The sequence below is a fragment of the Sorex fumeus genome, unplaced genomic scaffold (genome assembly GCF_029834395.1).
Source record: "Sorex fumeus unplaced genomic scaffold, SorFum_2.1 ptg000102l, whole genome shotgun sequence".
Lineage (NCBI taxonomy): Eukaryota > Metazoa > Chordata > Mammalia > Eulipotyphla > Soricidae > Sorex > Sorex fumeus.
In genome coordinates, this window is record NW_026606159.1 from 1,258,185 (window position 1) to 1,271,256 (window position 13,072).

Below are 13,072 nucleotides of genomic sequence, written 5' to 3' on the forward strand. Positions count from 1 at the left end.
CAGCCCTCCGGTGGGCACTTGGTCCTCGATCCCTGTGGAGAGGTGGCACCTGGACACAGGCTTTCCCCCCCTCCAACATCCAGAACATTCTTGGGCCACGGGCATAGCCAGCTGCCTTGTCTTCTCCGCGCCCTCGGCCCGAGAAAAGGAAAGGCAGGTCAGAGAGACGGGGGGAGGGGGGGGGGAGGGAGGGGAGAGAGAGAAATGATCTCTAGGGGTTGATGAATGATTGAGAGGTAATTGGTGCTGAGCAAAGTAAAGTAAAGTCAAGGCCCTCCCGTTGATCGTCGATTTGCTCGAGCGGGCCCAGTAACGTCTCCATTGGAGACTGTGTTGTTACTGTGTCTGGCATATCGAATACGTCACGGGGAGCTTGCCAGGCTCTGCCGTGCGGGCGAGATACTCTCGGTAGCTTGCCGGGCTCTCCGAGAGGGGCGGAGGAATCGAACTCGGGCTGGCCACTTTGGCTGCGTGCAAGGCAGACGCCCTACCGCTGTGCTGTCGCTCCAGCCCTGCAAAGTATATGGATGGAAAAGGAAATAGAGCTGAGTGATAAACAGGATCTGTGGGTCCACAGAGGATGGGGAGGGGATGGGCAGACTGATGGAGGTGATAGATGCATTGTTACATGCTTAATAGAGAACTAACGGTGATCGATGGATTGAGAGACAAACACGTAGAGATGAACTTGCAGATGAAAGAGGGACCAGAGAGGTAGCTCGGCGGGCTACATGCATGCAAACAAGCCTTAGAGGTGAGGGACCCGGGTTCAAACCCTGGAACCACTTGGTCCCCCGAGCACAGTCAGGGGTCACCCCCAGCTCCACCCGGTGCGGCCTCAAATACCAACGAGGCGGAACTGTGCATTCACTCTGGGTGGGTGTGAAGATGGCGGATACATTCCTGCTTGAGTTATGGGTGACAGATAGTTTGGTTTTGATTCTGGAGCGGGGGACGGACCTACACAAGCTCCTCTGGGTGCCGGGGACCCCTGCATAGGGCAGTGGGTGGAGGTCAGATCCGCACGCCCCGTGTCAGGCCGCCCCATGCTGAGAAAGGAGGTCTCCGTAGCCAGCAGACGGCACGTCACGTTTCGGGGTCAGTCGGGCTGTCCCCCCATGAGGGAAGCCTGTTCAGGAAGCTCTGGGCAGGTGGGCTGTGCAGAACGGACGTTGGACCCGGCCAGCCCAGCCAGGCTCAGGCCCTCGGAGACCCGAGAACGGGGGTTCCCAACTTCGCCGCACACCCATCTCAGCCCAGTGGCCGCTGGATGCTGAGAGCGTGGACGGTGTTGGGTGGGCACTCCCGACGGACATCTTGGAGCCCAGGGGGTCCCAGAGTCGCTGGATGGAGGGAGTGTGACCCCCCCACTGAGCGGCTACTGGGGACCAGGGGGACACTAACGAGTCCTCGTTTCTGTGAATGGCAGGTCCACCCAGTGTGTCCCCACGAAGGACAGCCCCCCTCCAGAGAGCCAGGCCAGTGTCCCCCTGGGTGGCCCCGAGGCGGCAGGCGGACCAGGAAGGGTCGGCGTCTGGTATGGCAGGGTAACCTCCAGCCCCGCCCCGGCCCCCTCCCCCAGGGCCCCGGAGCCCTCCCCAGGCAGGACGGGGCGGGGAAGGGAGCACGTTCGCTCCAGCCCTCACCCCCAGCCTACCACCCCGGGACCCTGGAGCCCTCCCCAGGCAGCGTGGGGGCACCTTTGCTCCACACTGAGTGCCTGTAGGGTTCTGGTCGCGAGGGGCCCTGATGACCATCCTCAGGTGGACGGCGGCGGCCCTGTCGTCCGGGTGACGAATCGGGGATCTAGGGGAGGCGGGTTGGCGGGAGTCAGTCCCGAGCCAGCGGCCGAGCCCTCCTGGTCCCCCGTGTCCTTACCTGGGACTCGGGAGCGGCCGTTGAGGACCGATGCCAGAGCTCTTGGATGAATCGCCCCGAGTGCCCCCCACCCACGCAGGCGTGCAGAGGAGGGCGCCGTCGGGGGAGGGGTGCCCAGGTCGGAGAGGAGCAGGCTCCAGGGCTGGGGTCCTGGGAGGATCCAGAGCCCACGGCGCCTCACGGGGCCCTGCCCATCTCCCCCGCCCACGCGCCCCCACCCCCACTCTGCGCTCCAGGTGCAGACGACCACGTACCTGAGCTACCTGCGTGCCGTGGGCGCCCCGTTCTGCCTCTACGTGCTCTTCCTCTACTTCTGCCAGCAAGTGGCCTCCTTCTGCCACGGCTACTGGCTGAGCCTCTGGGCGGACGACCCCGTTGTGGCCGGGCGTCAGCCACAGGCAGCGCTGCGGGCCTGTGTCTTCGGGCTCCTGGGCTGTCTCCAAGGTACCCCGGACCCACCGTGCTCGCTCCGAACGCCCCAGCCCCATCCCGCCCCGAACCGGTACCAGCCAGCTTCCCTCAGATGGGGTCAGGGTGCGGGGCATGGTGCGCCCCCCTTCCTGGGAACCCTCAGCCGCTCCCAGCCTCTTCCGGCAGATGCAGAATCTGGACCCCCTGTTGGGGTAGCTGAGACCCCCCCAACAAGCTGTGGGGCTTAAATATGGACTTCCAGCACCCCAGCCACTGTCGCTCCTCCGAACCCCAAACCTCCCAGTTAGCCCACCCACTCTCCCGGCCTATAAGCTCCATCGTTGAGTCCGTTTCTTCTTTCTTTCTTTCTTCCTTCCTTCCTTCCTTCCTTCCTTCCTTCCTTCCTTCCTTCCTTCCTTCCTTCCTTCCTTAGTAGTGATAGGGGCCAGAGCGATAGCACAGTGGGTCGGGCGTTTGCCTTGCACACAGGCAACCTGGATTCGATTCCCAGCATCCCATAGAGAACCCCCGAGCACTGTCAGGAGTCATTCCTGGGTGCAGAGCCAGGAGGAACCCCGGAGCATCGCCGGGTGGGACCCAAAAAGCAAAAGCAAAAAAAAAGTCACGTTCTGAGGTTCCTGGTGGACATGGAAAGGGGGGGGTGGCGTCCCTCTGCCCACTCCAGAAGGGACCATCAGGAGAGCCCCACAGGCAGGCAGAGACCCCGAGGGAGCCTTGGGGACCCACCCTCACGCCCTGCCCCTTCCTCCCCAGCCGTCGGGCTGTTCGCCTCCACGGCCATGGTGCTCGTGGGCGGCGTGCGGGCGTCCAGCCTGCTCTTCCGGCGGCTCCTCTGGGACGTGGCCCGCTCTCCCATCGGCTTCTTTGAGCGGACGCCCGTCGGGCACCTGCTGAACCGCTTCTCCAAGGAGACGGACACGGTGGACGTGGACATCCCCGACAAGCTCCGCCTCCTGCTGAACTACGCCTTTGAGCTGCTGGAGGTCATCCTGGTGGTGACCATGGCCACACCACTGGCCATCCTGGCCGTGCTGCCCCTGCTGGTCATCTACGCCGGGTTCCAGGTAAGGAGGCGCTGGGGAGCTTCTGGAGGCCAGCTCAGGTCAGCCCAGCAGGTCCCCTGCCTCTGGGCAAGGACTTTGGGGACGGCTTCCGGAAGGATCCTGGAGGCAGACACGCAGGGGGCATCTTGTACCGGACATCCGGTTCTGCCTCTCACATCTGTATTGAAGTTCTTCATCCTCTGCTGTTTGTTTGGGTCACACTCGGTGATGCTCAGGGGTTCCTCCTGGCTCTGCACTCAGGAATTACCCCTGGCGGTGCTCGGGGGACCCCACGGGATGCCAGGGATCGAACCCGGGTTGGCCGCATGCAAGGCAAACGCCCTCCCCGCTGTGCTATCGCTCCGGCCCCCCGTTCTCCATTTTGTCTTGCTCCGAAACCTGCTTTCCCTTCCCCGATGTTCCCGGAATCCCTGCAAGGTCTCACAGGCCGTTGAACTTTCTTAAACGCTACCACTCGGTCAAGCCCAAGGCCAACTTGAGCAAATGAAACGAACTCAGTGCTTGCTGGTCTCTGCAACTGGGACTCTGTCCTCTCATCTCTGACCCCGGGTTCTCAGCCGAGGCATTAGTGCCTGCCTGGGGACAGTGGACAAGCACGTTCTCAAGCCTCAGACCTTCTGTCTTGGACCCTGTAGCGGGAGAGCCCCTTGGTCTGATTTTTGTTTCGTTTTGGGGCCACACCTGGCGGTGTTCAGAGCTGACTCCTGGCTCTGTGCTTAGGGATCACTCCTGGCTACCTTGGGGACCATATGGGATGCAGGAGGTTGAACCTGGCTTAGTCGCGTGCAAAGTCAACTCCTTACCTGCTGTGCTATTGCTCTGGGCTGTCGTTGGTCTGATTTTTTTTCTTTTTGGGTCACACCTGGCGATGCTCAGGGGTTACTTCCTGGCTCGGCACTCAGGAATTACTCCTGCGGGGGGGGGGGGGGTGTGTGGAGGGGGGGGTTGAAGGCTTCCCAAGGGATTTAAAGAAAAGAAAAAGTCCCATGTGCGGACCGGGGAGACCCACAGGGGTTCCGGCTTGCTCTGCTCACCGCTGATCCTAATCTGATCCCCAGCACCCCGAGCACGGCCAGGTGCGGCCCCGCAGTCATCAATATAGAAATGACAGCGCAGTGAGGGGCGCACGCCAGTTCTGGGGTCACCACACCCCAACTCAGTGTAATAACAACCAGCCTTTGGCTTCGTGAGTTCCCGCTTTTCTCTCCGTGGGTCGGGGTCAGGAGGGACCCCTGGCCATCCCGTCCCCAACCACACACAAGCTTCCCACATGGTCCAGCTGAGATGGGGCCCCGCTCTGCAATTTTTTTTTTCCCTGCAATGAAGGAATCTTGCTTCTCTCCCCAAATCATCGGAACGAGAACCGTGGGATGCTGAGCCTGCGGGGACACGGAGGGGAAGGCGGGCAGGTGGGCCACAGACGTGGGGAGCAGAGCCCGGCCCCGGCCCGCCCCACCGCTGCCCTCCTGCCTGTCCCTCCAGAGCCTGTATGTGGCCAGCTCGTGCCAGCTCCGCCGCCTGGAGTCGGAACGACACTCAGCCGTGTGCTCCCACCTGGCCGAGTCCTCCCAGGGCAGCACCGTGCTCCGGGCGTTCCGGGAGCAAAGGGCCTTCGTGGCTCAGAATGACACCCGCCTGAACGAGAGCCAGCGGGTCAGTTTCCTGAAGCTGGTGGCTGACAGGTAGGAAGCGGCTCGGGGCGGAGGGGCCCCTAGAGCACCACGCGAGATCACACAGTGGGACCAGACAGGCCCAGGAGCTCTCCAGGCTCACGCGGCACACTGCTCGGGCCCTGGGAGGATGGACCCTCGCCCGCGGGGCCCCTCGCCGCTGGTGGGCAGGAAGGACAGATGGCAGCAGGAGGGACAAACAAAGCCCAGGCCCGAGCGATGGGTCAGCGGGGAGGTCGCTTGCCTTGCGCGGCCGATGCAGGTTTCATCTCAGCATCCCGTAGGATTCCCTGAGCACAGAGCCAGGAGCGATTCCTGAGCACAGAGCCAGGAGTCAGCCCTGAGCATCGCCAGGTGTGGCCCCCAGGACCAAGCACCGAAGACACAAAAGAGAGGGAAGAAAGTCTCGGTCACCGTGGCCCCAGTCAGCGCCACAACCACCGTCCGTGTGGGGGGAGGGGCTGTCCCTGCTGGTGGCTTCCCTGGGTCAGGGTCAGAAGAGACCCCCGGCTGCCCCGTCCCCCACCGCACATGAGCGTCCCACGTCGTCCAGCCGAGATGGGACCCTGCTCTGCAGTCGAGTCTGCCTGGGGCTTTGCATTCATTTGTTCCAGGTGTGGGTTTGGGCGACACGGACCCCCTCGACCTTCAGATTGCTCGTCAGTCGTGGGGGACAGGGATGCCCCCCAGCCCCTGGGGGCTGTCGGGAGAATGAGGTGGTGGGTGGGGGGAAAGCCCTGGGTTCTTGGCTTTGGATTGTGCAGTTATTTGACTCACGCCCAGAGGGTGTAGGTGGGTGAGGGTCCGGGCGGAGGGAGCGGAGGGGAGGCGGCGGGCGCGTCCCCCACCTTTCCCTGTGAGTCGGGGCGCACTTCCTGTGTGTCACATCCCCGGGACAGGACTGTGTGTGGCTCAGCTCCCACGGGTGCCAGCGGTGACGGTCATGGGGAAGGACCTCGGCTGGGATGCATCGAGGCCGTGTTTCCCAGTTGGGGCCGCAGGTGGACATCGTGTCGGAGGTGGGGGGCATTCCACAAGACCACAGGAAGGAAGCCGGGTTCAAAGGGGCCCAGCGAGGAGAGGGTGGAAGGACACTAGGCTGAGAACAAGGCAGGGAGCAGGCCCGGAGGGCTCTCTGGGGAGGTGAGGGAGCAGGCCTGGAGGCTCTCTGGGGAGGTGAGGGAGCAGGCCCGGAAGCTCTCTGGGGAGGTGAGGGAGCAGGCCCGGAGGCTCTCTGGGGAGGTGAGGGAGCAGGCCCGGAGGCTCTCTGGGGAGGTGAGGGAGCAGGCCCGGAGGCTCTCTGGGGAGGTGAGGGAGCAGGCCCGGAGGGCTCTCTGGGGAGGTGAGGGAGCAGGCCCGGAGGGCTCTCTGGGGAGGTGAGGGAGCAGGCCCGGAGGCTCTCTGGGGAGGTGAGGGAGCAGGCCCGGAGGCTCTCTGGGGAGGTGAGGGAGCAGGCCCGGAGGCTCTCTGGGGAGGTGAGGGAGCAGGCCCGGAGGGCTCTCTGGGGAGGTGAGGGAGCAGGCCCGGAGGCTCTCTGGGGAGGTGAGGGAGCAGGCCCGGAGGGCTCTCTGGGGAGGTGAGGGAGCAGGCCCGGAGGCTCTCTGAGGGAGGTGAGGGAGCAGGCCCGGAGGCTCTCTGGGGAGGTGAGGGAGCAGGCCCGGAGGGCTCTCTGGGGAGGTGAGGGAGCAGGCCCGGAGGGCTCTCTGGGGAGGTGAGGGAGCAGGCCCGGAGGGCTCTCTGGGGAGGTGAGGGAGCAGGCCCGGAGGGCTCTCTGGGGAGGTGAGGGAGCAGGCCCGGAGGGCTCTCTGGGGAGGTGAGGGAGCAGGCCCGGAGGGCTCTCTGGGGAGGTGAGGGAGCAGGCCCGGAGGGCTCTCTGGGGAGGTGAGGGAGCAGGCCCGGAGGGCTCTCTGGGGAGGTGAGGGAGCAGGCCCGGAGGCTCTCTGGGGAGGTGAGGGAGCAGGCCCGGAGGGCTCTCTGGGGAGGTGAGGGAGCAGGCCCGGAGGCTCTCTGGGGAGGTGAGGGAGCAGGCCCGGAGGCTCTCTGGGGAGGTGAGGGAGCAGGCCCGGAGGGCTCTCTGGGGAGGTGAGGGAGCAGGCCCGGAGGGCTCTCTGGGGAGGTGAGGGAGCAGGCCCGGAGGCTCTCTGGGGAGGTGAGGGAGCAGGCCCGGAGGCTCTCTGGGGAGGTGAGGGAGCAGGCCCGGAGGGCTCTCTGGGGAGGTGAGGGAGCAGGCCCGGAGGGCTCTCTGGGGAGGTGAGGGAGCAGGCCCGGAGGCTCTCTGGGGAGGTGAGGGAGCAGGCCCGGAGGCTCTCTGGGGAGGTGAGGGAGCAGGCCCGGAGGGCTCTCTGGGGAGGTGAGGGAGCAGGCCCGGAGGCTCTCTGGGAAGGTGAGGGAGCAGGCCCGGAGGCTCTCTGGGAGGTGAGGGAGCAGGCCCGGAGGCTCTCTGGGGAGGTGAGGGAGCAGGCCCGGAGGGCTCTCTGGGGAGGTGAGGGAGCAGGCCCGGAGGCTCTCTGGGGAGGTGAGGGAGCAGGCCCGGAGGCTCTCTGGGGAGGTGAGGGAGCAGGCCCGGAGGCTCTCTGGGGAGGTGAGGGAGCAGGCCCGGAGGGCTCTCTGGGGAGGTGAGGGAGCAGGCCCGGAGGGCTCTCTGGGGAGGTGAGGGAGCAGGCCCGGAGGCTCTCTGGGGAGGTGAGGGAGCAGGCCCGGAGGCTCTCTGGGGAGGTGAGGGAGCAGGCCCGGAGGGCTCTCTGGGGAGGTGAGGGAGCAGGCCCGGAGGCTCTCTGGGGAGGTGAGGGAGCAGGCCCGGAGGGCTCTCTGGGGAGGTGAGGGAGCAGGCCCGGAGGCTCTCTGGGGAGGTGAGGGAGCAGGCCCGGAGGGCTCTCTGGGGAGGTGAGGGAGCAGGCCCGGAGGGCTCTCTGGGGAGGTGAGGGAGCAGGCCCGGAGGCTCTCTGGGGAGGTGAGGGAGCAGGCCCGGAGGCTCTCTGGGGAGGTGAGGGAGCAGGCCCGGAGGGCTCTCTGGGGAGGTGAGGGAGCAGGCCCGGAGGCTCTCTGGGGAGGTGAGGGAGCAGGCCCGGAGGGCTCTCTGGGGAGGTGAGGGAGCAGGCCCGGAGGCTCTCTGGGGAGGTGAGGGAGCAGGCCCGGAGGGCTCTCTGGGGAGGTGAGGGAGCAGGCCCGGAGGCTCTCTGGGGAGGTGAGGGAGCAGGCCCGGAGGGCTCTCTGGGGAGGTGAGGGAGCAGGCCCGGAGGGCTCTCTGGGGAGGTGAGGGAGCAGGCCCGGAGGGCTCTCTGGGGAGGTGAGGGAGCAGGCCCGGAGGGCTCTCTGGGGAGGTGAGGGAGCAGGCCCGGAGGGCTCTCTGGGGAGGTGAGGGAGCAGGCCCGGAGGGCTCTCTGGGGAGGTGAGGGAGCAGGCCCGGAGGGCTCTCTGGGGAGGTGAGGGAGCAGGCCCGGAGGGCTCTCTGGGGAGGTGAGGGAGCAGGCCCGGAGGGCTCTCTGGGGAGGTGAGGGAGCAGGCCCGGAGGGCTCTCTGGGGAGGTGAGGGAGCAGGCCCGGAGGGCTCTCTGGGGAGGTGAGGGAGCAGGCCCGGAGGGCTCTCTGGGGAGGTGAGGGAGCAGGCCCGGAGGGCTCTCTGGGGAGGTGAGGGAGCAGGCCCGGAGGGCTCTCTGGGGAGGTGAGGGAGCAGGCCCGGAGGGCTCTCTGGGGAGGTGAGGGAGCAGGCCCGGAGGGCTCTCTGGGGAGGTGAGGGAGCAGGCCCGGAGGGCTCTCTGGGGAGGTGAGGGAGCAGGCCCGGAGGGCTCTCTGGGGAGGTGAGGGAGCAGGCCCGGAGGGCTCTCTGGGGAGGTGAGGGAGCAGGCCCGGAGGGCTCTCTGGGGAGGTGAGGGAGCAGGCCCGGAGGGCTCTCTGGGGAGGTGAGGGAGCAGGCCCGGAGGGCTCTCTGGGGAGGTGAGGGAGCAGGCCTGGAGGCTCTCTGGGGAGGTGTCATTCCAGCTGACTTGGGTCTAGAGTGCGGATGAGCATCCTGTGTGGAGGGACGTCAGGTCCCGGCAGTGGGGACGCAAGAGCCATGGCAGGGCAGTGCTCTGAGCCGGCTGTGGGGGGCCCAGGCTGGTCTCTCAACTTCCCCCACCCACAGAACTTGGGCGGGTGGGCTGGGGTTTGGAGGCTCGAGGTTGGCCGCCCCCCCACCCCAGACTGCGAGCGTCCCTGTGCCCAAGGAAGCGGATGCCGTGGGCCCCACTGAGCCCGCCGACCTGCCCGTAGACCCTCCTGTGCCTCCCCCCGCAGGTGGCTCGCCACCAACCTTGAGCTGCTGGGGAACGGGCTGGTGCTCGTGGCCGCTGCCTGCTCCGTGATGTCCAAGGCCCGTCTCAGCGCCGGCCTGGTCGGCTTCTCTGTGTCCACCTCCCTCAAGGTACGTGGGTGCCCTTCCTGGGCTCAGGGACATCTCTGGCCTGGGCTCGGGGACGTGTCTGGCCTGGACCCAGAGACATTCCTGGCCTGGACTTGGGGACATCTCTGACCCGGGCTGGTTGACGTCTCTGGCCTCAGCTTGGGGAGTCTCTAGCCTGAACCCAGGGACATCTCTGGCCCGGCTCGGGGACACCTGCCCTGGGCTCCCCGGGAGTGGCCCAGCCCCCAAGTCCAACCCCTCGCCGGGATGTGCCTGCCGGGCCTCCTGTCTCTTGGAAAGGGGGGCAGCCCTGCCCCACCCGCCGGGACAGGCTCTGCTTGGCGCCTCCAGGGCGCTGGGGGAAATGGTGGTGGGCTTTTCGTCCCCGCGAGCCGTGGTGGCCGTGCTGAAGGCCAGGCCAGACCCGCCCTGCCCAGGCTCGGGTCGTGCGGGCTCAGGGCTCGAGGCGGGGCACTGCTGGGTATATAGACCAATAGATCACAGCTCATTCTAGAAGAACAGAGAGAGCATGAAAGAATACGGTGTATGATCATTTATGATATAAAATAAGCGATAATAGTTTGTAGAATCATATAGAACACACAAAAACAATATTTGTTTGTAATTTATAATCAAGTACATGTGAACGAATAATAATTCGTTGATTCTGTGTTGACGCTGACCCTGCCTGTGTCCCCCTGGGGCACGTTCGTGGCCTCCTTGGGCAGCTGAGGCAGGTTTGCCTGAGGGTGAAAGCAGGGGATGCCTCCGGGGCACCGCCTGATGGTGTGTCTGGAGAGGGAGTCGGAGGGTGGTGGGGGCAGACTGGGGGCTCTGGGTGTGGGTCCAGCTGTGACGGTGACTCAGCCCCTTCCAAAGGCCTCAGAACCAGAACGTCTGGGCCTGGGTGCTGCTGTGGTGTCCTGGGAGCCCCACGGGCCCTCTCTGTTCCGGCCATCAAACCGGTATCTGCGGGCTCCTTTCTGCGCTGCACCGCAGATCTGCCGAGGGGGACAGAGGGGTCCTCGTGGCCACAGCCCATTCCCGTCCCCTGGGCGCGGGGTCCCGCTTCCCAGCCGCACCTGGCAGGAGCCGGCTGCACACCCACCCGGCTGACGCCCTGCCCTGCGGTCCCAGGTGATGCAGACGCTGCAGTGGACCGTCCGCAGCTGGACCGACCTGGAGAGCAGCATCGTCTCCGTGGAGCGGATGAAGGACTATGCCCACGCGCCCAAGGAGGTGACGGAGGCGCGCGCGCGCACACACGCACACACACACACACACACACACACACACACACACCCTGCCCGAGAGGGGATGAGGAGAGAGCCACGTCCCGCACAGCAGGGCACTGCCCTCCCTGCCCACAGGCCCCTTGCCTCCAGCCCTGGCGACCGACCCGGCTTTGCCCCTCCCCTCCCTCCCTCCCTCCGTTTCCTTCCTTCCTTCCTACCCTCTCTCACTCCTTCCTTCCTTCCTTCCTTCCTTCCATCATCCATCCTTCCTTCCTTCCTTCCTTCCTTCCTTCCTCCCTCCCTCCCTCCCTCCCCCCCTGGGGTGCAGCTCAGGGCTTCACACAGGGACTGCCATTTCCCTCCCAGGGAGCCCCACTGCCGGCCGGCTATTAGCTTCCGGCCATGAGACATCCTGTGTGAAATGTGCTCATTGGAGAGAAGAGGACACTTGAGGCCCAGCGAGGTGCCCCATGGAGTGAGGCTGACTCAGTGTCCCCTCCTGCTGCAGGCACCCTGGAAGCTGTCGACCAGGGCCACCCAGCACCCCTGGCCTCTCGGGGGGCAGATCGAGTTCCGGAACTTTGGGCTGAGATATGGTCCCGGGCTCCCGCTGGCTGTGCAGGGCGTGTCCATCCAGATCCAGGCGGGAGAGAAGGTGGGTGCTCCCCTCCCCCGCGGACCCCAGCAGCCGTCTCAGTGTGCCCCACACGAGATGGCCGGGTGGGGGATGGGGGAGGTAGGGCTGAGGGCCGGCCGCTGAGACGGTCATGGGTGACAAGGAAGGAAGGTTGGAGAAGGTCGGCATTGGGGAATGCCCAGGGGAGGAAGGAAGGAGTGTGAGGGCGCGTGGAGAGAAGGATGGGGTTGGGGTGTTGGGAGGTGCGCAAGGAGGCCTGGGCGGAAGGAGATGGCGGAGCCGTGTCCCCAAGGGAGCTTTGGGGGAGAAGCCAGAGGGGAAAGGCGGGGGCTGGCTGGACAGATGGAAGAGTGGATGGATGGATGGATGGATGGATGGGTAGAGAGATGGATGGCTGTACGGATGGGTGGGTGGGTGGGTGGGTGGGTGGATGGATGGATGGATGGATGGGTAGAGAGGTAGATGGATGGATGGATGGGTGGGTGGATGGATGGTTAGGTGGATGGATGGGTGGGTGGATGGATGGATGGAGTGTTGGATGGATGGGTGAGTGGATAGATGAATAGATGGATGGGTGGATGGGTAGAGAGGTAGATGGACAGATGGATGAGAGGGTGGACGGATGGGCAGATGATGGATGGATGGAGGCATGCAAGAGTCGAGGGGCAGATGGATGGACAGATGGACGACAGACAGACAGATGGGTCCAGGGAAAGGTGGACAGGTGGAAGAACAGGAGGAATGAGGGCGGGTGTTCCCAGCACGGTGCCTGGGCATCAGCCCGCCTCCTCCGGCCCGGCAGGTGGGCATCGTCGGCCGGACGGGAGCCGGGAAGTCCTCGCTGGCGGGGGGCCTGTTGCGGTTCCTGGAGGCGGCAGAGGGTGGGGTGTGGATCGACGGGGTCCCCATCGCCCACGTGGGGCTGCACACTCTGCGGTCACGGATCACCATCATCCCCCAGGTGAGGCGGGGGAGGGGGAGGGGCGATGGCGGGGGCGGGGGCGCGGCGGCCCCAGCTGAGTGCCGCCCTCCCGGCCAGGACCCCATCCTGCTCCCCGGGTCCCTGCGAATGAACCTGGACATGCTGCGGGAGCACACGGATGAGGCCATCTGGGCAGCGCTGGACACGGTGCAGCTCCGGGCCCTGGTGGCCAGCCTGCCCGGCCAGCTCCTCTACGAGTGCGCGGACCAGGGCAGCGACCTGAGGTAGGAGCCTGGCGCCCCCCGGCCACCCCCGGCCTCTGCCGGACGCGCCACTCCATGCCATCCCCTGCTCCTGAGATGTGCCACTCGCTGTAGCGACGCCGGCCCCATGTCCACGGGGGCGCCTGGCCACACGGGGTGCGCCCTCACAAAATCGGCATTTTCTTTCTTTTTTCTTTTGCTTTTCGGGTCACACCCGGCGATGCTCAGGGGTTCCTCCTGACTCTGCACTCAGAAATCGCTCCTGGCGGTGCTTGGGGGACCCTATGGGATGCTGGGAATCGAACCCAGGTCTGCTGCGTGCAAGGCAAACGCCCTACCCACTGTGCTATTGCTCCAGCCCTGGCATTTTCCTCTTAGGAGAACAAGGGCTTGGGCCCGGAGCCCCAGTACCGCGGGCAGGGCACTTGCCTGGCAGCCGGCTGACCCGAGTTCAATCCCTGGCGCCTCCTGCTACGGTCCCCTGAGCCTGCCAGGAGTAAGCCCTGAGCACAGAGCCAGGAGTGAGCCCTGAGCACAGCGGGGGATTTGTCCCCAAAGAAACCGAAAACCCAAACCGGTCAGAACCAGTCT

The 13,072-nt window shown here is 65.7% G+C and overlaps 1 protein-coding gene across 1 annotated transcript in view; it reads left to right on the top strand.

Annotated features, from left to right (window-relative positions):
• The window catches only part of ABCC6 (ATP binding cassette subfamily C member 6), a 40,913-nt gene that overhangs the window by 24,966 nt on the left and 2,875 nt on the right, over positions 1-13,072 (top strand). Inside the window, exons 21-29 of the mRNA XM_056134738.1 lie at positions 1,430-1,547; positions 2,115-2,322; positions 3,064-3,374; positions 4,857-5,056; positions 9,319-9,445; positions 10,562-10,663; positions 11,168-11,314; positions 12,099-12,257; positions 12,336-12,502. Of these exons, the coding sequence (XP_055990713.1) occupies positions 1,430-1,547; positions 2,115-2,322; positions 3,064-3,374; positions 4,857-5,056; positions 9,319-9,445; positions 10,562-10,663; positions 11,168-11,314; positions 12,099-12,257; positions 12,336-12,502 (1,539 nt within the window). The remainder of the gene's footprint in view (positions 1-1,429; positions 1,548-2,114; positions 2,323-3,063; positions 3,375-4,856; positions 5,057-9,318; positions 9,446-10,561; positions 10,664-11,167; positions 11,315-12,098; positions 12,258-12,335; positions 12,503-13,072) is intronic.